The sequence below is a fragment of the Scatophagus argus genome, chromosome 14 (genome assembly GCF_020382885.2).
Source record: "Scatophagus argus isolate fScaArg1 chromosome 14, fScaArg1.pri, whole genome shotgun sequence".
Lineage (NCBI taxonomy): Eukaryota > Metazoa > Chordata > Actinopteri > Scatophagidae > Scatophagus > Scatophagus argus.
The window spans coordinates 16099122-16123606 of record NC_058506.1 but is presented as its reverse complement, the minus strand read 5'-3'; the positions used below and the strand labels follow the sequence as shown (position 1 = coordinate 16123606).

General features: G+C 38.5%; 2 protein-coding genes across 4 annotated transcripts in view; one reads left to right on the top strand and one right to left on the bottom strand.

The window, feature by feature from the left end:
- gabra1 (gamma-aminobutyric acid type A receptor subunit alpha1) overlaps window positions 1–4723 on the top strand; it is a 28323-nt gene extending 23600 nt beyond the window's left edge. For all 3 annotated transcript variants that reach the window (XM_046409870.1, XM_046409868.1, XM_046409867.1), the window contains one exon: window positions 414–4723. In XM_046409870.1, coding sequence (XP_046265826.1) covers window positions 414–734 — 321 coding nt within the window. In that variant the 3' untranslated portion in view covers window positions 735–4723. The remainder of the gene's footprint in view (window positions 1–413) is intronic.
- The window catches only part of LOC124070203 (gamma-aminobutyric acid receptor subunit beta-2), a 337631-nt gene that overhangs the window by 141316 nt on the left and 171830 nt on the right, over window positions 1–24485 (bottom strand). The gene's annotated exons all lie outside the window — the stretch shown is intronic.

Below are 24485 nucleotides of genomic sequence, written 5' to 3'. Positions count from 1 at the left end.
TCATGATCAGACCAGACACTAGATATCAAAAAAATATAATAAAACAATAAAAATATAAGAGTTGTTCTCCAGGATGGTGAGCACTTATCTGTTGAGGGAGCAAGGCCAGGCAGGGAACATTTAGCTGTTGTCGCCACCTCATCTCATAGAAAATGCAATTTGAGTAACATGACATGAACATTAATAGTTTAGTGTTCATCTTGTGCTTTCTGCTCCACTTGTCTCTATGCTACAGTTAGCAGCATCATGCTCTGGAATCTCCCAGCAGTTTTTGGAAAGAAAGAAAAGCAGCCCAATATTGATTCTCTAAACTTAAAATCTTGACTACAATCGCTACAGTCATCAGTAATCGTGCAAAAGCTTTGAAAAATCTGAACTATATCCTCTTTGCTTTCCCCAACAAACAAAATCAGCAAAAGAAGAAGAAGGAGTCTCTCCTCAAGAAGAACAACACTACAGCCTACCCAGCTGCCACTGCTACAGCCTTCGCCCCCAATATTGCCAGGGACCCTGGATTGGCCACTATTGCCAAAAGCGCCCCACCACCTCCAACTGAGCCCAAGGAGGAGCCAAAGCCCAAGCCTCCAGAGGCCAAGAAGACCTTTAACAGTGTGAGCAAGATAGACAGGATTGCCAGAATAGCCTTCCCTCTGCTCTTTGGAACCTTTAACTTGGTCTACTGGGCAACCTACTTGAATAAAAAGCCCAAATTGCAGGGGGTAACTCCACACTAATCCATGTTTCATTCCTTTTAAATTACAACTGTATTTTTTTTTTCATTTTCTTTCTTATTTCTCCTAAAAAAACAAAACAAAACAAAGTGTTTATTTTCAGACAAACATGGTGTCCATGCTGGTTTCAATTCCCAGTTGTTGCATTGCTTATATGTTTACCTAAAGTTTGAAAAACAAAATAGAGAAAAACAAGAATGATAACAAAACAGACTTTCGAAGGGGGGTTGTTCAGGTCTTGGATGATGCTACTAAGAAAATGCTACTATAAATATATAGCCAAGAGATTGCTATTCTACAACTGCACATAGCCCAAAATTGTTAAGGGGCTTTCATTTCATGTTTTTTTTGGTTATGTTTTGTTTTTTTTACGTTTTATTTAAACATGGAATCACAGACACTGTAAAAGGCACTTGTGTATATGCATGGGCAGGGCATCTTATTATTTATGTTTATTTCTTCAAAATAGAGATCAGCATTGACTGATGGCTTTGTTTATTTGATATCAGCAACTAAATGCTACGCTCAGTCTCTGTCAAAATATCTTCAATTCTCTGTAGATGTTTCATGAGGTTAATTGTGTCATTCTTCAAAATAGGGTTTCTGCAATAGCAATAAAACATGTCTCAGTGGACACACCATTTATTTAGGTATTAAAAAATACAAAAATCCAATCATCTCTGTGCTCAGCATTGAAAATATTAATTTCCTTTCACAGCGTTGTAAATATTACCAAGTGTTAGAGATGTCAATATTATGTTTAAGCTTTGCAAAGTGTTACTAAAGGGTATGTTTATTGAATACATGGAAAAGTACACTTTTTTTATTTCATTCATTTTTGTTTCTGTTTATTATGATACTTTATACAAAAAAAAAAAAGAGTACATACTGGTCTAATTCACGCTTAAGTGACTGTTTCTCGCCCAGTTAGCATTCCATTCTAAGCTGCTTTCACACTGAAGTAAAATATTATTCAGCTGTGTGTTTGTGTACACACTGATTGCAACAACATCAACAACAACATCAACAATAGTGTAAACTGACATTGGCTAATTATGAGTAAGAATGTAAAAAAAAAAAAAATAATAATAAAATCTCGAATCCTGGAGTGCATTTTAACATTTAGATTTAAGAAACTCATTATTTCCATAATTTAGTGAACAGTTTGTGTTATTTATGGTGGGTCATTGTTGGCCAAAATGCCATCCATAGCAAAGTACAGTTAGCATTGCTTAAAGAGGGACAGGGCACATTGAGAAGGAGGAGAAGTGCCTTTTCCAGTTTCAGAATTGAAGCTGCGATGGCTACTACTTTGCTGATTCATGGCGCGTCTGCATTTTCCATCCCACTGTGTCCCCTGACCCTGTTTGCCATAGTCCCCATCTACTTTCAGTTGAAAATTGAGACGTAACACTCAGAAAGTACCAGCTACACTGCCTTCAGTATCACATGCCCGTTTGGACTCATTTGTTGCTTCTTGTTGGTGAGCAACAGCGAGAGACAGGGACAGAGACAGAAAGAGACAAAAGAGAGAAAGGAGACATTGAGTTGAAGTGGCACTGTAATCTTGCTTTAGTCGGCGCTGTGTTTCGCACAGAGGACTTGTCTTGTAGTTCTACGATAGTGACGAAGATGAATATATTTTTGTAGCATGATGTCAATCCCTCTTCCGAGAAAAACCAACAGAAACTGACACAAATGTGAAAAGAATGCATTTGTTTTTGTCTTGAACATTGCTTGCTCTCTTAACTTTCTTTTAATCTGTAGAAAACACACACTTCTTCTCTGATGTGGCACGTTGAGGTTTCTGAACAGTCCATTTTAAATTATGTTAATGTAGCAATATTAATTAGCAAGGGCTTTTCTTAGGAACTGAACCTGACACTCAGTCTGGGGGTAATATCCATTGTAGCTTTACATTGACCCCTCTCTACTTGTAGTTTCATCTGTATACTGCATATGGGCATCTAGGATCTATTTAGATTTGGTCTAAGATAACAGGCGTTGGGTTTTGAAGCCTTTGGCCACCATACTAATCTTGTTTCACAAAATCTCCTCTTTTCTTGCCAGAGAGTGGGGGTGTATTGTATTGCATTATGGGTTCTGGGTGTGCTCTTTTTAATAATGTTTCACAGGGCACTGAACAGGCTAAAAGGCACGTAAGAACCCGGCAGAGTTCTTGTGTGTTTGTGCGCTGGGGAGAAGAGATCATGCTATCGCCGGAAGGAAACTAAATAGAGATAGGTGGTTGTTGCTATTTTTATTGTTTGCGTTATCATTATGACCAATACTGAAACTATTCTCTAATGGCAGACGTCTTTGCAAGCAATTGCAAACAGTCTACTGTTAACAGCCACTTAACCTACAAACAGAGGGTCAAGGAACTGCAAAGTTCAGGGTGAAGAGTTGTATAAAAAGATATTTGAATTCTAAACTATTGTATGTATGTTTATTATGAAGAAAATATATATATACATATGTAAAATACCTAATGCATACAGTATTTGATTCTATTGATAAAGATATTAGCTACAACTGTAAGATGATGATGAATATTGTTTGTATTCTCAACTTATTGTTATGCATTTTGCACATTTAGAAGAACAATAACATTACATTTATGTAGTCAGCTTCGTGCTATGCAAGGACAGCTTTGAACCACATCATCGACCTTCTCTCCCTGACCAATGTGTTTTAGATTTACAAGCTATTATAAAAAAAAAAAAAAAGAAATATAAAAGCTCAGCTTTTATATCAGCATCTGTACCATTAGCTTTTTTTTTTCCTTTCAGCCATGGCTATACAGGGTGACATCAAAGAAAACAGCAGATTATCACTTTTGTTTGCGCTTTAGATTTGTCGGTGGTTGAAGGGAAAATGGCTTTCATTGTTGATTGCACTTTTTCCTCAAGAGAAATGCAATAAAGTGATTGAACTGGAAAATAAAACAACAGGAGCAAAACTGTAACAAGATCACCTTGTTAATAACATTTCTGTTCATTGCTTGAGCTTGTTTGTCATCACAAAAATGGAGGCAGGTGAAAATGTTATTTTGCTAAATGGATCATTTTGTTTATCTTTTTTGCTTTCCAAAGCTCAGTGATATTACAGGGAGAGCCAGAGAGTTCTGACTTTGAGTAAAAATGAATTTTGCATACTTTTCTGTTGGGAATATCTTTGCTAAGCCCCTATATTGTACTCCAAACAGGATTTAAAAAAATGCTATAGACCATTTACAAATATTTTTGAGCCAGGTCTGGTTTTGCTACATTTACTGCTCCAGAGAGAGAATGTGAAATATGAGGCACAGTGCAATCATGAGCTTCCAACTCTTACCTTCACACTCATATGCAGAGCATACATGTAAATATCACATTTGTAGGCACATCAGTCATTTATTTCATTACATTTTGATGCAAGGTCTGTTGCAGTTCTCAGAAGCACTTGCTTTTCAACATTGAGTCTTTGGTTATTCCTAGATACCTACTGGAGTTTTTTCTTGTATTTTTATCAAGCAAAATATGTTCTGATTTTCACTGAAATGTAAAATAATAAAAAAAACTAATTTTCTAAAGCACAAAAGTTGATTAGGGTAAGAGAAATGAGACTGTATACATCCGGATATCTGCAAACACATGCTTTCAAAATGCACACAAACACACACACGGTACACAGGAATGTGTTGGTACTTCAGTGATACTGACAAAGGGTTCTGATGGATGTAGATGAAATGGTGAACCTTCTGTAAATGTTTTCTTTTGTTTCTTTTGGTTATGATATGGCCCTGTAGAATCTGATTCTCTGCATTAGTCTTTAAATAAAAAGAAAACAAATGAATGCCGTGGCTGCACGTCTGTCCTTGTGCTGTGGTTATCAGACAGAAAATAAGACACATAGATCTCTTTCCAAGCATGAAATATGAGTTTTTGTGCACTGTTTACATCACAAGGAGTAAAAGTAGAAATCTATATCAATATGGCATATTAAAGATTTGTCATTTCCAGAATGTGTGCCACTTTTGTGTTTCAGCACAGCACACAGTATTTATTGTGCAATGTACTTCAATAAGAGCTTTCATGGAAACTTTTCACAGGATAGATGTGAGAAGTAATCTTAAAAAATAAGTAAAGCCTCTTAACAGGCAGCATGCAGTATGTATCGCTCAATAGCTGCATGTACACAAAACAGTGGTGTCACTGGAGATAGGAAGAAACTTGAATGACTTATGGAGCCCAGAACCCTGAAACATGCGGAGCAGATGTCTATTGGTACCCAGATTAGCAGCAGCTTTGACATGAAGCCTGAGTAACTGAGTGTTACTGATGAGTCAGAATAAAACTACACAGCATAAACTGTCCCAGTCAAAATCCCCACGCCATTCAAAGGGATGTTGCAAATCTTCCTTCCACTTAAACCACATAAATTCTGTTTTGTTTTTGTCTTTTTTTCTGGCTCGAGTGATCACCATATCAGTTTGTTGGTTGGAATCGGTTGGTTCACCACTTTGGTCCAGCTTGAAATATTTTAACATCTTTTAGATGCACTGAGATGAAATTTTGGTCAGAGCATAGATTTCCTCATGATCCTCATGACTTTTCTTCAAGCACCACTCGAGCTGAAAGATCAAAGTTTTGACTTGTCCTGGAAAATTTTATATCATCTACCTGAAACATTTGTGGTTCTCATACAGTGAATCCTAATTTGGTGAGCCCTTAAACAACAGAAATTCTGAGCCTGCTACCAAAACAGCAGCCTCACAGAGCAGCTAGCGCAGGTCGAGGTTTCTTTAAAGTTTGCCCTATGGCTTTAATGTTCTGCACATCAGAGCTCTTATTTATGATACTTATGATTAAAAGGACAAATGTTATTTTAATCCCATATGCTTAAACCTTGCAGAATTGTTCCCTAAAATCACAATTTTCCAGAATCATCCAACCAAACAACTTTTACATTTTTAGGTGTCCAACCTCATACTAATTGCACCACTGTGCATCACTAAACACAGTATTTTACTGTAAATCGGTTGTGCTCAAATCTTCTGCTAACTGATTATATGTAGGCCTATGTAGTTCTCCTTTTATACTTTAAAGTGGATCAAAGTTGTAGAGATAAATTTGTTGGCCAACGTTTTTGCTAAGCATCTTTTTTTTTTTCAATTGATATTCTAACAATTAACTTGGATATTTATATCAATTATTTGCGGTCAGTTTTAAACAGTCTTCTGTTTCAGTTCTAATATTACATGCAAGTATTGTATAACATGGTATTTATCTCGCACCTCTCTAGTTTTTGCCAAAGAATTATACCCAGTAAGAAGCCTTCATAAAAGAAAATTCAAAATATGTTACAGATTTGATATTATTATCATCAAAAATTGGTTCAAGTAATTAACTGATGTTCTGTCATCAAACCACTACAAAGTCCTGGCCAAATCATCTCCTTACTGACATCTGCGTTTTGTTCCTCATTGCTTTTATCCTCACTTGTCTTCTCTTGCTGCCTCCACCTCGTCCCCATCTTTTCCTACCCTGCCATGAGATTTCAGGTGCAGGGGAACGTGTGCTTCTTCCTTAAAAGCATGTGAGCTGCCAAGCCCTGAGACCGTTATGTAATAAAGCTGCTTCTCGCTGGCAGAAAAGCAGAGAGAGGAGGCTTTTTCTCTTTCTCTTTGCCTGGTTCTCCTCCTCCTTCTCTCTGTCTTTCACTTTTTTTTTTCCTCATAGGCACAGATTTTGTTTTTGGGTGGGGGGAATGTCCCACTCAGTCTTAGGCTCAAGAACAGGATGAATTGTACTCCAATTGTTTCTGCTTCAAATGCATATACTGTTTTTGTCCTCTTAATCTGTATTTTCAGACACGCATTTGAATTTCACAAAAGCATTGCGTGGATGACTATTGTCACAAGTACAATCCTTTCTTTTGCTTTTAAGAAAAGACTGTTCTTTTCTTTGTCTCCTTTCTCAAGGATCTCAATTTAGCAAGGTGCTAAACAGTCTCTCCATGAATCAGGAACTAATGTAAATTCAACCAATCCCCACAAAGCTGCACGGAAAAAGTACCTTTGGCCAATTGTCTCGGCTCTAAATTATCAAGCAATAACTACAACAGGGACTAACATCTCTTGAGATTTCTATTAGTTCTCTCCCTGCTTGCACATTTTTCTGTCTCTTTGCTTTCGTGTCCACTGTCTTTCCCCAATTATACTTTGGAAGACTCTGTATCAGAATCTGTGATTTGTTTTTCTCCTTCAATTGAAATGAATAAATGAATACATAAACAGCAAAGAAAATGCAATCAGAGCAAAATATAATTACTTTACACTTTGCACCCACTGAAAGTAAATGCCCAAGGACAGCATTGTTTTTATTTTTAACAATATTTTTCAACTGTGTGTACAATAAAAACTCCCTATACTCAGATACATTTTTTTTTCCAGGGTGGCTGTTTCACAAATTCAAACTAGTCATTTATTTTTCCCAACAGGACTGAAGGAGTCAGTATTGGATCGGACTGTTCTAGCCATTTCCATTATCAGTTCCTTCCACTGTCAAAGGCGTTTCAGGAACAGAAACTAGAATACAATTTAAATGTCCAGTCCTTAACAGCCAAATGTCAGGCAGTAATGTGAGTTTTATGACACAAAGTGTCAGCCTTTTTTTTATGGTTACTCAGTGAGACAGGCTGGAATAAACAGGAAACCTGTGCAGTTTTTTGGAGTCTGTCCATGTGTTGTAACTAAGTGCATTAACTGAACTACTGTAGAATTTTGAGTTACTTTACTGGCATTGTTCCATTTTATGATACAGACTATATACTTCTACACGGAGTACTAGTTGCTGATAATGCCTGTTTTACTTTTATTCTATTTTATTATTTTTTACACTGCATGTGGTATTGCTATTTTTATCTGAAACACCAAGCAGTAAGGAAACAAAATATAAAACCAACTCTTGTTGTGGTGAATATGTAACCATATCCAGCAGATGCAGGGCAACATTAGCATTCATCTGAGGTCAGTTTGTGTACACCTGGCAAACCTAAGTCCAATATTTACTCTCCTTTTAGCTCTTATTCACAGGACATAGCTGACTTTTTGGTTGCAATATTAAAGACTCTGCCAGCTTTTTGCCAACTCTGTCTGTTAGTATACAGAGGTTTTATAAAGCTATTTCCACTGAAAACATCTGCTCATTGAGGATGGAATTTGGGCTGACGAAAGCAGTGAAAGTGAACCGGAACCGTAATGTTATGCGTTATTAAACTGAAGCAATGAGCTAAAAGACCTAAGACAGAAGCACATTCTGTGCGAGTTCATCACTATGAATTCAGTTCAGTTTCATTTATTTGTATAGCACTAAATCACAACTAAAGATATCTGCTGATACCATATAGAGCAGGTCTAGACCACACACTGGTGACAGTGATGAGGAAAAAGTACCTTTTAGCAGGCAGAAACCTCAGAGCAGGCCACAGCTCTAGGTGTGCAGCCATCTGCTTTGTTTGGATTAAGAGAGAGAGGGGTGGGGGGTCTTTCACATCACACACAGTTACTTTTTCCCTGTACAAGAATACTGTTTGTTATAATATGTAAGCAAAGTGGATGAAAATTTAAATTGTGCTTTTTTAAAAAAAAAAAAAAAAAAAAATAGTCGAACATATTGTATGCAAATAAATGAATTTCTGCATTGCTGCGGTAGGAATAAATCACCATCACTGACTGCTCTGTGGGGATGGCAGAGTTTGGCTGTTGTTGCTATACAAATAACCACCTTGCCAAGAAAAAGCAACAGTTCTATAATGTTAGAAGTGAAGTTGTTACATCTATCAAACACTTGAGAATTGGCTAATCCTGCTGCATTTTCTGTCTATGACATTCAACCTCAAACTGAACTCCACAACTGTGCTTAGTTTAATTCAGCCAAATTGGACAACAGCGCATTTTCCCTGAGGGACTCTGTCACACTGCATGAGATTTCCACAAATTACCAAGACACAAAGCAGCCCCATATCACGACAGCATCAACATCTCAAATGTGCTTGGATGGAAAGGCTACAAAAAAGAAGTCCCTCTTGGGGAATGGTACTATTTGCACTCATAACATTGCACAGAACACAGAAAATGACTTGCTAAACTTGACCAGGCCAGCTCATGGAAGCAGGGCAATGCAGACTTAAGCCCACTGGCTTAATAACACGACATTTGCAGAGCCACCACAGTGACAGGTTTATCTAAATGAGTTGGTCATTAAGTCCTGTTTGAACGCTGCAGAACACTGGGCATCAGCTAATGAAGGAGGAAGCAGCCGAAGGCAAGACTCGTCAGTCCGCAGGAAAGAATGGGTTATGGTAAGAATCTGAATGGGACATATTCTCTAGGCCATCGTGATATCATCAGCATATTGTCTATCCTCCCAAAGCCCTTATTAGAACACAAACGTCTTCTTTTATTCATTTAAATGTATTTGCTAGGATTACAGCAATGCCTATACCTACTCCCCTCCAGTTTTGTATTTCAGTTTTCTCTCTCTATTTATCTCCTTGTGTTTCTCTTGTTCTTCTCATTGTTTTGAAGTTGGCATCCAGGGTCAGTCTGACCACTGAACCATTGATCTGATTCAGTTTTGACAGCAGTTGATGTTACGTTGCTCTGCTCTCCACAAGGAGTGAACTTGTGCCAAGATTGAAATGAGGTGCACAGTACTAAAGGTGAAATGAGAGAATAGAAGTCGGATGGAAAGGGGCGGGAGCAGAGGAGGGTACAGAAGGGCATGTAAGATGATAAATTAAGGGATAGGTGGAGATGATCAACGAGGATGCAGAAGAAAGTAAAAATGAGGAAAACAGAGGAGTGGTGGGTTGTTGGGGGGCTTTACAGACTAAAGCCAAGCCAAAGTAGGAGGGTATAATGGAAGGGAATACGGGAGGTGGGGACTGGGAGAAAAATAAATTCCAGGAAGGAGAAAAATGACAAGCACAGAAAAGCCCAAAAACAATCAAAGTAAGGATGTAGTAAAGCACAGAACCACTTGTATAGTATCAAATATAATAACAGGATATGTGAAAACAGTCAAAGAAGCCATTTTGAAAATATCTTGTAATCATTATGTGCTAGACTCTAATCTGCTTTTCCCTTTTAACTGTTCTCTTTCCCTTTCATCTCACCTTCTTTCACAGAATTCCCTCATTATTTTTCCTCTCCTCTTCTCTCCTTTTCTTCTTTTAGATGTTTGAATTACACCTCTGCCTCTTCCTTCAAATCACAAACTACATCCTCCTCTTCCACCACCACATAATACGTATGCCGGACTTTAATAAGACAAAAGCCGCTTTGTCATCTCCAAAATTGCTTTCCTTCCTTCGTGGGATACACATTCAATTTGTCTGTATGGTTGACTTATATAATAGCAGTTATGTAACATAATTAAAAGTTGCTGGTTTACCATCATTGGATTACATTTGTGTGCTTTCCACTTGCCAGCCAAGCATCCTGAATCAAGAGAGGTCTTAAGCTTGTTGCAATCCGTGGTTATATTTAATACCAGACAACAGAGGGGTAATTTGCTTGGCTTACATCACCAAATGCATCCTGTTCCGTTTAATTGCAAGTGAGGGCTTTCATGTGTAATTAACTAGTTTTCTTACCGCTTAGAGAAACACCACTTCAACTCCACCAGTAACAGACCTACAGCAGCACATTACTGAGGCATATGGAACCCCTTATTATTTTTGGACCTCTGCTAAAACACAATTAGTTTTTCTGTTATGAAATAATGAACTTTAATAATTACATCTTATAACTGTGGCATGCATAATCTTTCAGGTTTCCCTGGAACTAAATAGGTACACTCATCAAAGTTCTGTGTATAACTTCCATTTGCAGTGCACACCTCCTCTCTCTGTTTTATTTATTTTCACAACAGCAGTAAGGTGGTGCTTGTGCATTCAGTGCTCATATCATCAGCACACAATCCACTCTTTGTGGTAATACAACTGGATTTATGTGGAACAAATTCGACCTGTTTGCGGTTTTGAATTCTTTTATTCCAAACAATGGCCCTGGCTTCAGTTTTGCTGCAGTAAGCTAGTTGGCTACACAGTCAGTAAACACTGCCTAATTCTAGAAGGTCAAAACATAAATACTCTCGGGTCCAACATGGACAATATGTTTGCAGGGTTCAGTGTTGGGCTATCTGGAACTATTGTTTTCCTTTTTGTTTTGGAAATGATTTTCTTTGCAGGTTCTTATCATAATGTCTGTGCTGTCAGATGTCTTGCATTAAATGTTCAATATTGACCTGATGCAGCTACAGTACTGCACCTGTCACAGCCCAATGCTCCAGCAAACAAACACGTTAGACCATAGGCATGTATAGAGCTGACAAACATAATAGATTTACAGTTTTATCTTGGCATGATTTTGTATCTAAGATTTGTATGTGCATACTATCCTGATATGTGCTTCATATACATCTGAGTGTGAATGTGCGTGGGCTTGTGTGTGTCCCATCTGAAGCTGTATTTTCCTCGTATAAATCACAGTTTACTAGTAACCCACGTTTACCACAGTCAGCTCAAGTATCACAATTTGTCTTGTGCCCTTTTCAACCTGAATGCCGTTCGCCCCTTCGAGGGATTCAGAAGAGATTACTTGTGTCCATTCTTCTCCCTTAATATTCTTTTACCCTCCCTCTTCATTTTCCTTTCTCTCTGTCTTGTTCCTGTCCCTCACAATTTTCCATCTCTTTCCAAGGCCTCCCGGATGTTCTTTGTCAAATCCAATAGTATTCTATACATTTGACTAACAAGCTCCGCAGTTCAAAAGCCTGTGAAGCTCACTTCTGTTCAGCCACACATTCAATCATATCTTGTTACCGTTACATGCCCCTTTGAAACCATGTATCTGTGAGGAAAAATAGCCACTCAAAGGGCACAAGTTGTATCGAATTCAATCACAAGAGCGCAATATTTTTTTCTTGCTATCAGAGTTTCTTATTCAGGATAATTGCATCATGGACTTTTAGAAAGAGGTTTGCCCTGTTTTCCACTGGGGATTACCCTGCAAAACCAAAAAGCTGAGAGTATGACGCTGTATCAGCTTTAACCTTAATAAATGTATTGGCTTGTGCAGGTAACAAAATATGATTTCCTCTTGAGGCCAGTGCTTTTCTTGCCTCAAGAGCATAAATCAATATAGAACTTATAGGATAACACAGTGTGTGACCAAGGAAGTACGGTGGGAACATTAATTGGTGGTATAGTTAATATACATCATGTTTTTACAATGTTGTTACCAGGTGAATCATCTCCAGAAAACCAGATTTGAGGAAGGCATGCTTCTACGCTTTCACTACTGTTGTCATATATTCTCATAACGCCACACAATGTCATAATTCATTTTCACCAGCCAGCTCCTCAGAGCGTTTTATCTTCAGATGTATGGTTTGACTCTCACTCTGCTGGTCTGTGTATGTTAGGCAGCGCATATTGCAGTGTGCTGAAACATAAATCAAGCTTTGATAGACTGTGTATACCGAATTGACACGTATCTTACATCACCTCCCCAGAGATGCACTGGATGCTAATGCATCCATCAACACTTAACAGGTTAAATGCAAATAGTGGCAAAGGAAAATGTATCCTGATTAGACTAGAAGCAAATCAAAACATATGGTACCCTCTTCCAGCATGCTTCTAAGGTGGAGTAGGCAGTTGTTCTAACATGAAGTCGAATGACATTGTGTGCAGGATAATAACTGCAGCTTGTTATCAGGGACATGATGAAGCTAAATATGAGAAACATAATCAGTAGTTTTCCTGCAAACCAGAGCTGCTGGCTTGAGATCAGATTGAGACTGACTCAGCTTGACTGCTTTGAGACCTTAACACTTGACTGTGTTGATTTCCTTGACATTTGACAACCTAAAGACTCAACCTAACATGTTTTTCTAATTTTCAAATTTTTAATTCATATGTTAAAACATAAATACACACACATATACATATATATATATATATATATATATATATATATATATATATATAAAACACACACACACACACATTGTTATTGTGTAACTGATTATGTGTGTGGCAGATCAGTGTTTTGTTTCCGACAATACTAAGCTGTTTCAGCAGTTAGTCTGTGCAATTGGAACAAGTCGATGCTATAGAAGCAGCCTTTCATAATCCAGTGTTGGTGCCATTGAGGTTATAATGATTGTTGTGCAGTACCTACAACTGTAGGTCCACCACTGTCTCCAAAACCAAGGAGATGATGTTGGACTTCCATAGGCCCAGGCCCCACCCACAGCTGATGACCATTGACAGGGACTTTGTGGAGTTTGTTCAGACCTACAAGTACCTGGGACTGCAACTAGACCACAAACTAGACTGGACAGCAAACACAGACGCACTGTACGAGAAACGCCAGAGCGTCTCTATTTCCCGAGGAGGCTGAGGCTTTGATGTCTGCCAGGGCTGCTGCAGATGTTCTACCAGACTGTCATTGCCAGGGTCCTCTTCTATGCTGTGGTGTGCTGAAGAAGCAACACTAAGAAGAAGGACGCCTTGCGGCTGGACAAGCTGGTGAGGAAGGCTGGCATCATCTGCATAGCATCATAAATAGGGAAAGGAGCACATTCAATGACAGGCTGCTATATTTGTCCTGCTCCAGAGACAGGCTGAGGACATCATTTGTCCCTCAGGCCATACGTCTCTTCAGCTCCTTCCGGTGAGGACAGAATTGGACTGTGTCGTTGGAGGGTTCAAACTCTTTCACTCAACAATTATTTGCACGCCATCAGATGGTTTTTATTCTTTTATTCCATTATTGTTTTTAAATCTTTCCATCATTTATTCTATATCTTTACACTCCTTTATACTGTATATTTTTTGTATTTAATTTAATACATGCCGATTTCTGTTTTTTTGACTTGTGTTGCTGATGCTGAATACTGAATTTCCCTCAGGATCAATAAAGTGTCCCTCTATCTATCTATGTATGCTAAAAGAAAGAAAGATGATGATGTTGTGAGCCTAATGTATTGTGTCATGTGTTATAATGCATTTGAAAATGCCTTGATGTAGGCCTCAGATGTTGCCCTCATTTTACTGGAGCAACCTATGACTATTTGCAATTGCTTTGGGGAAGAAAAAAAAGTGTGAAAGGTCTGTCATTTTATTGGTCAAATGACATGCCACTTACATGTCAAATTACCTGAAGTCACAATCAGTAATTTGATTGAGATCTTCACATGGATTTACCCTCAAGGGTTATCTATTTTTATTCAAATGAGATAAATCTCTCCATGAGTGTGTAAATGGAATAATGCACAATGTTCACTTCTGTAACTGTGTTAGCCAGGACACCAGGCTGAAGAAAGACACAAAAGGCTTGAATGTAATTGCCATAGTTTTTTTTTTTCTTTCCACTTATCTATTTATTTCATTTCTTCTTTTGTCAGATCTCTCGGGTAACTGTTCTGTTTGAAGCTCTTCAGAATTTCAGAGATTTCAAAATACAGTGGGCCGTAGTGGGAGAAATTGTAAAAGCATGCCATGCTGTCAAAAACTACACATGTACTACTGTTGTTTTAAGGCAATATTTGCATATTACATGAGGGTGTGCCTGAGGCTCTCTTTCTCATAAAAACCTTGAAGATTTCCTTCTCAAAAACAAAAGATTTGTATGGTTTTAAATCATTATGTTCTTGCCCTGTCATATTTTGTCAAGAACAGGAACAGGAGAAACTATGAATGGTGTACATGGACCCATAATACATACATACACACATACATCCGCCTTGAAGGCAAATAAATCCAATATTCATCATAACTTGATCTATTAAATAGTTATGAGGTTGGTTAACATCAAAGCTGCCTCATATTTAAAAACCTTAAGTAACGCTAAATTAAATTCACTTGTTGGCATGTGAACCTCCACTCTCTCACAGACAAACACACTGTGTGTATATACACACACACACACACTGCTAATGCTGATGTAATTTGTTAATGTTGACATTTGTTCCACCCTTAGGCAATGCATTCCCCTCATCATCCACCCCTTATTGTTTCACATTGTGTCATCCAGCATTCTGACCCCCACCCACCACCAATAACAACAGGGAGTAAGTGGTGATAGATAGATAGATAGATAGATAGATAGATAGATAGATAGATAGATAGATAGATAGATAGATAGATAGATAGATAGATAGATAGATAGATAGATAGATAGATAGATAGATAGATAGATAGATAGATCGAACTGAAAGACAAAGATGGGAGAGGTACATTGAACCACAGAGAGAGTGCCTACATTGCTCATCTCACTCCAGCAGATCCAGCAGGGGGAGGTGTTGCAATATTTGGTTGGTTGCTGGCTGTCTGTTATTAAAAAAATCCAACTAAATGCGCAGACACATTCAGTCTTACATACACAGTAAATACATGCAACTGCTTTCTCCACACTTGAGAAGCACTACTTAAACAGAGATAGACAAAATTGCGAGTCCTTGGTAGAGACCTTTGATATCAAGAGTCCATGTCTCTTTTTCTCTATTCTCTCTCTCTTTATATACTGCATGTATGCATGTCTCTTTCTGTCTCCTCTTTCTGTCCTCTTTCTGTGCTCAAGTCCAACTTACTTTGCTGAAGGAAAGGTATGTGTTGTGAGGGGCGGTGAAAGAGCTGTTCAAAACCGTGAAATGTCTCCCCTCACTTGGGGAGCTCTGACATTTTGTGGGAGAGAGAGCAGAATATTGGGATCAACCCAGACACAAGGACAGAGTCGTGTCGGTCTCTGTGACAAACAATGTGACTGTTGTAGTCAGTAGGTGGTTATTATTAGTCTTGCTGTCACACTTAATATTTAATTTCATGGGCCTCCTAACAGTGTGTGTGTCTACAAAGCATTAACATTTACAATTATTTACTTGGCTTGTTTCCAAAGAGACATACAAAGCAGTAGAACACATGTCCAATAGGACAAGGAGAATTAACATTCCTTGAGCCATTCCTTCAGCCATCTTGTCAGGAAACTTGCATCCTCGACCAATAGCTAATTATTTAATGAATACCAGATGTTAGTCTTGCTTTATTTCTACATCTTGAAGTCAAAACCACAGCAAACAAGAAGCAGAATATTAAGGGTGACAATTTTGAGATGAACTTTAGTCTAATTGTATGCTGCTTTATTAAAACATTTCTGAGACACACACCCAGCCAGCCCGTGATATGCCTTGGGAGTCAGCTATTATTCATTCTGAGACTGGCCACATGTTTGATCTTTATTTCTTAGTACTGAATAAATCATTGTTGTATTCCAAACCTGACCACTGACAAATCTCTCTCCCTCCCCTTGTTTCTGCACCAGCCCAGCACTCTGCAGCCTTTTCTGTTTCAAATTATGTCTCAGAGCCAAACTCATAAAAATCTTCCATTTGAATTTTTCATAAGTCAGTGTTTTGTTCTGAGAGGAACGGCTCCCTCTGACTGAAATTCAGTTAGGCAAATGAAACAAATTGTGTTTCACAAATATTCTGGGCAACCAAATGTGCACGTGTGCCAGCTTAATCAGATTTTTATTAATTCAAAGCTCTTATTAACTTCCATTGAAGGTGACAGATTCAGTTTATGGTCCTTAAAGGCCACTGAACCATCTTTTCTTGCTTTCATACAATGTTGGTATCTTTAATTCTTAATTAATTTAATCAGTAAGTCAATTGAGCACTTATTTTAGTATCTTGTGCAAATATGAGACCAGATTCAAAAAGGTTTATTAATGCAAATTAATTTGCTATATGGATTATTGAAATGGAGCACAGGATAAATTATTGTCTCACATCATATGGGCATACATATTTCACTAGTATTTGTTCAAATTGCACTAGTGTTTGTTCAAAATATTTATTAATTTAACCCTTTACAGTAAACTGTTATGGCAACAAACACCATATTTTCTCCTTTGTATTTATGTATTACAAGAAAAAAAAGAGTCTAGAATGCAGAAGCCCCCCCTGCCCCAAAAAGATGCTCATAAAGATGTTGTGTTCTCAAAACACTGGTTCAACTGGTGTCTATAAAGAGAACACTGTTACTGATACTCCAAGACAGAAAAAAGACAAACGACTTTTTTCCACTGGGCATCAACACAGAAGTTAGCCCTGCAGTTATTTATAAAAATGAAAATACTGTGAATAAAATACTTGATTCAGTGTGCTTACTACTCCATATATTGCCTGTCATGCACTCAGCCCTAACACAAGCCTGCATTTCCTACTCTCTCTTTGTTAATAGGTTGGTCCCTGAATGTACTTGCAGTACATGTGGTTTCTCTCTGAACCGCTGCATATTTTCCCACTGTTAATTAGCTGAAAGTATTTTTCTCTTGATTGGGAATGAGAATGACAGTACTGCAAGCAGAGCACTTTCTACACTCAATGCCTGCTGTTGTGTAAATGTTCCACAAACCTTTCTATCTGATCAATAGTGGAGTGAAAAGTAAGGAGAATTGTGTTAAGAGAGCCAGAAATCACTAAAAATTAACTAAAAGCATTTGGAGTTATGGTCACTGCAGTTTTTGCAAGTGTTTTAAATCAACGGAGAAAAATTCTGTTTGGGTGGATGTGGTTGCCAGATCTGACTGTGAGCCAGTTAAGACCTGAATGCATTTGAGTCCACAAGCTGTTTTAGTGAGCCGTTACGTGACCGAAACTCTTGTCAGGAAAAATAAATCAGAAAAAAAGTTGTACTTGAGTGTAAATACATGAAACAGACTGAACCAAACTGAAATCTTTTGTTTTCTATTCTGAAGATACAGTACTTTTTTCACTGAATTTTAAGTGAGTTTCCATGGTAGTTTAGCATGTGATTGACAGAACATCAGATACACCACTGACAAGGCATAGCGAGACCACTGTTATCTCATATACCCTTTGCCTCTCTAGTGACACTTCCTTGCTGTCTTGCAGCCGTCTGAGCGAGGTTCATAGTCGACCCACCATGGGACCAGATGCAACAAGGGGAGCAGGGTTTGAGCGAGGGACACAGAGACAGAGTGATGATACAGGGTGAGGAATGCAGGAGGAAAAGTCAGAGGCAGCAGAAAGGCGAGAGAGAGGAAAAAAATCCAATAGAGTTCTTGAATGCTCTCCAGAAAAGGCATTAAGAAGTTACCTTGCTAAATCCATTATGCTTCAAAGGATGTAGCAGCCTCTCTGCTCTAAATCAAATCATGCATCCAGGTAATTGTTCTCACATTAGAAATACATCCTACTTCGATCCCCCTTGAATGCTCATTCACCCTGCTCCATCCATCTGAGATGAAAGATGGTTAAAGTGCAGGACCTTGGATGAAGTACAAAACAGATGATGATAGTTATAATGCTGGTGCTGCAATAAACATTATGAGGAAAGTGTCAGTAAGACTGTATTGACAAGATGAAATGAAGAATAGATACAAACAGATCAAACAGATACAACAACAAGGAAGATTACCTCTCTTTATAAAGGCAGGATTTGCTAATTTGTGATTTTTCAGCAGTGCAATTTCTTGCACACCATTATGCAAACTGGTTCTCCCCTACAGTGCCATTCTTCTTTTGCTGAGAAGCACCCCTGACAGCTGAGAAGTAACTTTCTCAAAGTCAGCATAATATGTGCTTTTGGAGAACCAAAAAGCAAGAAAATGAAACCTCAGACAGGTTTATAATTCCAAAATGACCAAAAAAAGAGTCAACAATGTGCAGGAAATACTTTTAAGGTCAAGTTTTTCGAGCAGCTGCAGAAAACATTTTTGATGACCTTCTACACTGACAGCTGAAAAATTACAGTGAGCTAAAGTCTTGCAGTCAGAGATAACTCCACGGGTAATGCTTTTACCCATCATTGACCCATCTTTTACCCAGTATTCCCCCAGTGACATTTGCATAATCATAGCTGAACAATCGGGATGGCCTACCTAGATATGTGAAGAAGCCATTGTATATAAAACTGCAGTCATCCATCCTGAACCCTCTTCAGCCATCGGCAGATCGGCGGCGGGGTCCACAGATAGAGGGTTGTGGCCTCACTGATAAAACTAAGGTTACAATTTTGTAATCTTTCATTTATATCACACAGGTACCACCCTCTACCAGACTCTATAGTGGATGAAGCCCAGCCGCCACCAACATCGACCCATCATACCTGACTGGCTGAGGGTTAGACACTACAGCTGGCCTACTTCTTTTAATCCAAAAAAACTCAAGTGAATAAGGGGGCTTCAGTCAACCCAGTTCGGGGAAAACTGATAGCCTAACTGTGCAGGTGTCAAACACACAGTCATCTCTCTGCAGATCACGGTCCTTGGGTCATCCAAGGAGCACAGGGACATGCAGGTGTACCATCCCTACAGAAAAAGGGGAGGTCAGGTGTGACATAACTAACACACATACAGATCCATCCCTTCCTCAGCCCAGTGAGCACAGACATCGGGAAGGAGCCGAGGTGTAAACCATGATGATGCCATGCTTATTTCCTTGTCATTCACTCACTGACTCCTTACCCCCACCAAAGTGCTGGTCATACTCGTGCAGAGAATCGCAAAGGGAAAGTCTGTTCCTACTCATTTACAGGCTTGAGCGATGCTGCTGTAGAAATTTCTTGGACAGGATCCTTCTGTCCACACCATCCACACAGCAGACAAACGGCTACTTCAGTCACATGATAACATTTTATAACAGAGAAGTGTATTTTTCGTAAGGTATGATTCCAGCTCAGTGAAAAGTTTGTTATTAACCCTGTTGCATCATTTAGGAACTCATATCATATATAAGATGCTAGTGTACAAATCAGAATTTACAACGTACTGCAGGCAGACTACATTAGACCTCATTTGTTCTGCTGCAAGTAAGAAAAATGACTGTGCCACAGCAAATGAATTACTCAAACTTTCAATGTGTGAAGCCCAAATCGACCTTTACATGGCGCTTATCAAGGGGGTGCATTGCATAATTGAAAATCTTTAAAATATAAATGGACACTGAATCTCATCAATGTTCAGTGTAGAACATTAACAGGAGTGGACTCATGCTCTGTCTCAGTGTGTTTTGAGTTTGACCCAGTTTTTGATAGGTTTTTGTCCCCAGAAATTAAAATTTCAGTATTAATTACTCCCCTATCAAGCACACTTTGTCCACTTAGTCTTTCTTTAGCCATGAGATTTAAGTGTCCTTAAAGAGTTTTCATACTAAAATTATGTACAACTGCAACACAATGTCTTGTCCATTCATTATCTTTCATCATCTAACACCAACAATCACTACCAAAGGCTGTATTTGTCTCTAGAACAGATCTCCAAGAAGCACACATTTACAGTACCAATCCACTACTATCACTTATAAAATACAAAATAAAATTATAATCTAACTATAAATATTTTGACTTTCTTTGCAGCTTTTGAAAAGCATTCCTGAAGTGAATGAAATATTGTTTAAGTCAAAGTGTACATGGCGTCTCCATGACCTTGGCTCATTCAGTGTAACTCTGAAACATTAAAAAAGAAAAAAAAATGTCTGGAACTTAGACACAAGAGAGTGAAGATTAATCTTTGAAATCATCAAGCGACACCTCCTGGAGCTGTTCCATTTGCTGTGGATGGGCCAACTTTTTGAATAGTGTGACAGCGCTCAAGGCTATTTTCCGGGGATTTTGGCCCATCTTTTGGTTGAGAGCACTTTTATAAAATAAAACCCATTTGGGTGTAAAAGACCTAAGAGTTATTCTACTGAGTCGGACTGCATGGCCTCCCATTATCTGACATGAGAGAAGCTGATGAAATTGGATGGCGATCACATAGTCATGGTTGTCTGGATTTTAGCTTTGGGGTTCACTTGTTCATGTTCATAAATATTAATTGAACTGTTCAAAAAGATTAGTGTGTTGAATTTTCTTTTACATTTAAATACTATACCTGGTCTCTAAAATTAACATTGTATGATCAGCAGCTCTGTAGAATACAATTTCATGCTTCTGTTCAATTGAAATTTTGTCAAATTACCAACAATAGTTTTGAGGCTTTGTGAATAGAGCAGCTCATCTCCTGAAGCCTATAAAAATAAAACCAAACCACAGGTATTACCGTGAACTCAAGTGCACTCCCAAAGTGGAGTGCTATATACTACATTTTCCCCAAATGCATTGCTTTCAGCACAAGGCTTTTATTTCGTCCCTAAATTACACGCAAAGCATGTTTCAGCTCAGGTAAGATGAAATGGCCTTGGGTAAGGCGACAGACATGAAGACACCCCCACTGATCCACAATACATTAAACTGATTTGCAAACAAAGCACTCCTGCTCAACTCCGTGATGGGTCAGAGGGAGTACAGTGTGAAATCTGCAGCAGTTCCTGACGTGATCTCTTATTGTCAAAGGGAATCTATCAACAGTGTCTCTTGTTTATTTGCACTTCCTGCATTTTATCGTCTTCTCTTGTTTTACCTGTTCAGTTGTCTCTTACTGTAAATGTCTTTAAGTGTGTTTCCCTCTGATCTTTTACAATATGACTGTGTCTGCTGGCAGATTTCTTGTCCTTCATGTCTCAAAAACCACATTTCTTTTCTTGATGTATCACTGCAGCAGTGAACTTTACCTCTAACTCTGATGGTATTTCTGCATGAGGAGCCCAAGGATCTGAATTTGTAGAGGCATACAACACAAGGTTATAGCTCTTCTATTTGGGTTAATACAGCTAGACAGGCTTGTACTGGGTCTTTTGCCATGGCCTTTAAAGGCTACCGATCAAGCTGCTGCTTTTTGCAAAATTGCGTTCTCACAAGTGACCAAAAAACTGTTAACACAGGGTTCAATTTAACATTTTTCTTTCAATTGTAATGTTTTGTTAAGAAAGGCATGTAACGACAAAACAGCATTCAGAAGACATAAACGCTTAAAATTTCTGCAGACAACCTGGTAACAACATAATTTTGGATTTTGAATAGGCTCGCCACTCCTTTGAGTCGGCATTTTTTTCTTAAACAATACTCCTCTTTTGCTATCTGTCATGCAAACTTGGAGGCATCCTCATATTCATAGATAGAAAATGTGAGGCCCACCTTTCTGAACTCAAGGTCCAGTGAATTGTTGTTGTGAGAAACCAATACGCCAGCTATGCACAATGGGACAGAGTCCTATGGCCTTGATGTTATGTAAGCAACTGGGTGGAGGTAGAGAAAAGAGTGATGAGCTTCAGATGAAGCCCTCTCCTATGCAATGAATTTAAATCAAAGGCATTAAAAACTACTGAGGTGTGTGATGATCTACTGCACTGATTAGGCAAGGCAGGACACATATTCATAAAAATAAAACTGTGGTGCTGAATAAAAGTATTTTTTTGCTCTCTCGTCCTTTTGAATGTCATCATAGAGTGAAAGTGATGTGTTGCTCTATCCTATTAACATTTCTTTTCCAGTGAAAGCCACAGTTACACTTTCATCTATACTCCTTACAGGTAATACTAACAGTATTTCACAATGTTAGGTAGTCATTTTCTAGCATCAGAGATTCTACTGATCTTATTTTCATACAAAAGTCATCATTTTGTCCACTTTATCCATAGTGGATAAATTATAAATACACATATATATCAAATTGATGTCCATGTTGATAAAGAATGACAAAGATACATTGGTGCTCTGCTCTCCCATCTGCAGTGCTGCGAGTCACAGCCTCTGGCCACCATTAGGACACCCTTTTCATATTATCAGAATGAAACATAAAAAAATATTGCCTTGAGAATCAGTTCTCCTGCTGTTTTCTTAATGACTTAAGTGACAGCTCTCATATGAAGGGGTGTCGAATGTGTAGTGTTACAGGAGCGGAGCAAATGGACTAAATGTCTCCTCCCCTGGTGTGGTGCTTTGGGTGCCATTAAACCACAGAGACACCAAATTTATAGCTGATGGTCGATGTGATGGTGAAGTGTTCCCTCGGGACTGTCCATTTAGTGTCAACTGGTGCCAACTGCCCATTTTTCTGACACATGTTTCATGTTTATCAGGCTACATTGCAGTTTTTTGTTGTTTATGTTTTGTTGTCTGTGATCATATGATAATATGGATTCATGTATTAAATGGCTCAAGTCTGTGATGAATACGAGATGGCAGAGCATTAGTGTTTTGAGATGACAAAGTGGGTCGCTGCGACATCTTCAGTTACAAAATAGAAAAGGGTGGGCTTTGAAGGGGAAAACACTAGCAACACTTGCAGTGCTGTGGAGAACCACTTTATTTTGTAAACATCAAGGTATGATGGAGGCCACAAGCAGAAATGCATGTGATTTTCACTATAAAAATGTTCTCTGCACTACTGCAAGTGTTGCTCAAATTTTCAAGGCATTAGCAGTCAGGCATGAGAAGAGCTAATCTTGATGGCAACTGTTGTGTAATGATAGAGAGATTTACTTTTGATATAAAAATGCATCATATTGTAAGTACATCCCAAACCAGATAATATTTTGGCATCTGCACCCAGTATATATTTGTGTGGAGGCATTTCTGTAGTGCAGCTTTCTCACACCTCATTTTTTTTCCCTTGCAAAGAGGCTTTAGAGAAAAGTAGACAAATTCCTGAGGGTTCAGTGCAGAAATATTCCAAAAACACTCCATGTATTCAAGTATCTGTCTGTTTTAACTTGCTTGGCAGTATTCTGGATTGCACCATTCTTCCATTTTGGCATCTTTTCTCTCATATGTAATCTGTAGTATCTGCATCAGTGACTTTGGGCTCAATTGTGGTTTGTGTTTGATAAAGCTGTGACCCTGAAGAGAACATAAAAGCCTCAGAAATAATACCAGAGTTGAAAGCAGAAACTCCCTATGATCTACCTTTGGGAGTGGAGATTATACCTGCTTAACGTCAAGCAGACCAAATACCATATAAAGAGGCTATGAAATCAGCCAGCTAAATTTCCCCTAATCACAGTGGAGAGGTTAGATGCTGGCAGACGCCTCACAAGCCACAGTTCAGGAGCATGTGCGAACCTCATGGAAAGCAGATGACTGAGCTTTGCTCTTACAGGCTTAGAGCAAACTTAATTTCTAAATAATCCCTATTGTTTGTTCAGTCCATATACAATGGATGGTTTACCGGATCAGGACAATTTAGAAAGAGCAAGTGCAAAATCTCCAAACTGTCCTTTGAACTTTAACAATTTGACATTTCGATAACCTGTCAAAGCAGCTTCTAAACCGTCAAATCACAGACCTGCCTGAGGTAGCTGGATTAATGCTGATTAGACTGCAGTTTATTGGCAAATGCTTGTGGAAAATTTCATGAAATCACAAGCCAACTCTGTTTCACATCCATGAAAAAATGTAAATATAACAACTGATAGAATAATATTACACCAATATACATATATATATCATGTATTTCACCACTTAAGTCAAGAACAGCATCCTTCTTAACTGCTCATTATGCTTGACCTAAAAAGTGAATCATTCCTAATATCTGCTCACTTCAAAGGCCATTATTTAATGTTAGATCCACTTATGATCCAGCCACAGTCCACATATTTTGCCAGGCTAAATGCAAACAGCGTGAGGGTAAAAGTGTTTTTAGGCAGGCCCTCACGCCTGAGAGGTGATTGATTAGGTGGTCTGTGCCCCCTATCAGGTTGACAGATCTGAATGTCCACAAACCTGAAACAGTTCACACACTGTCCGTCCATAGCAAACAGGTTGCTGGCATCTCATTTGAAGCCTGCTCTAGTG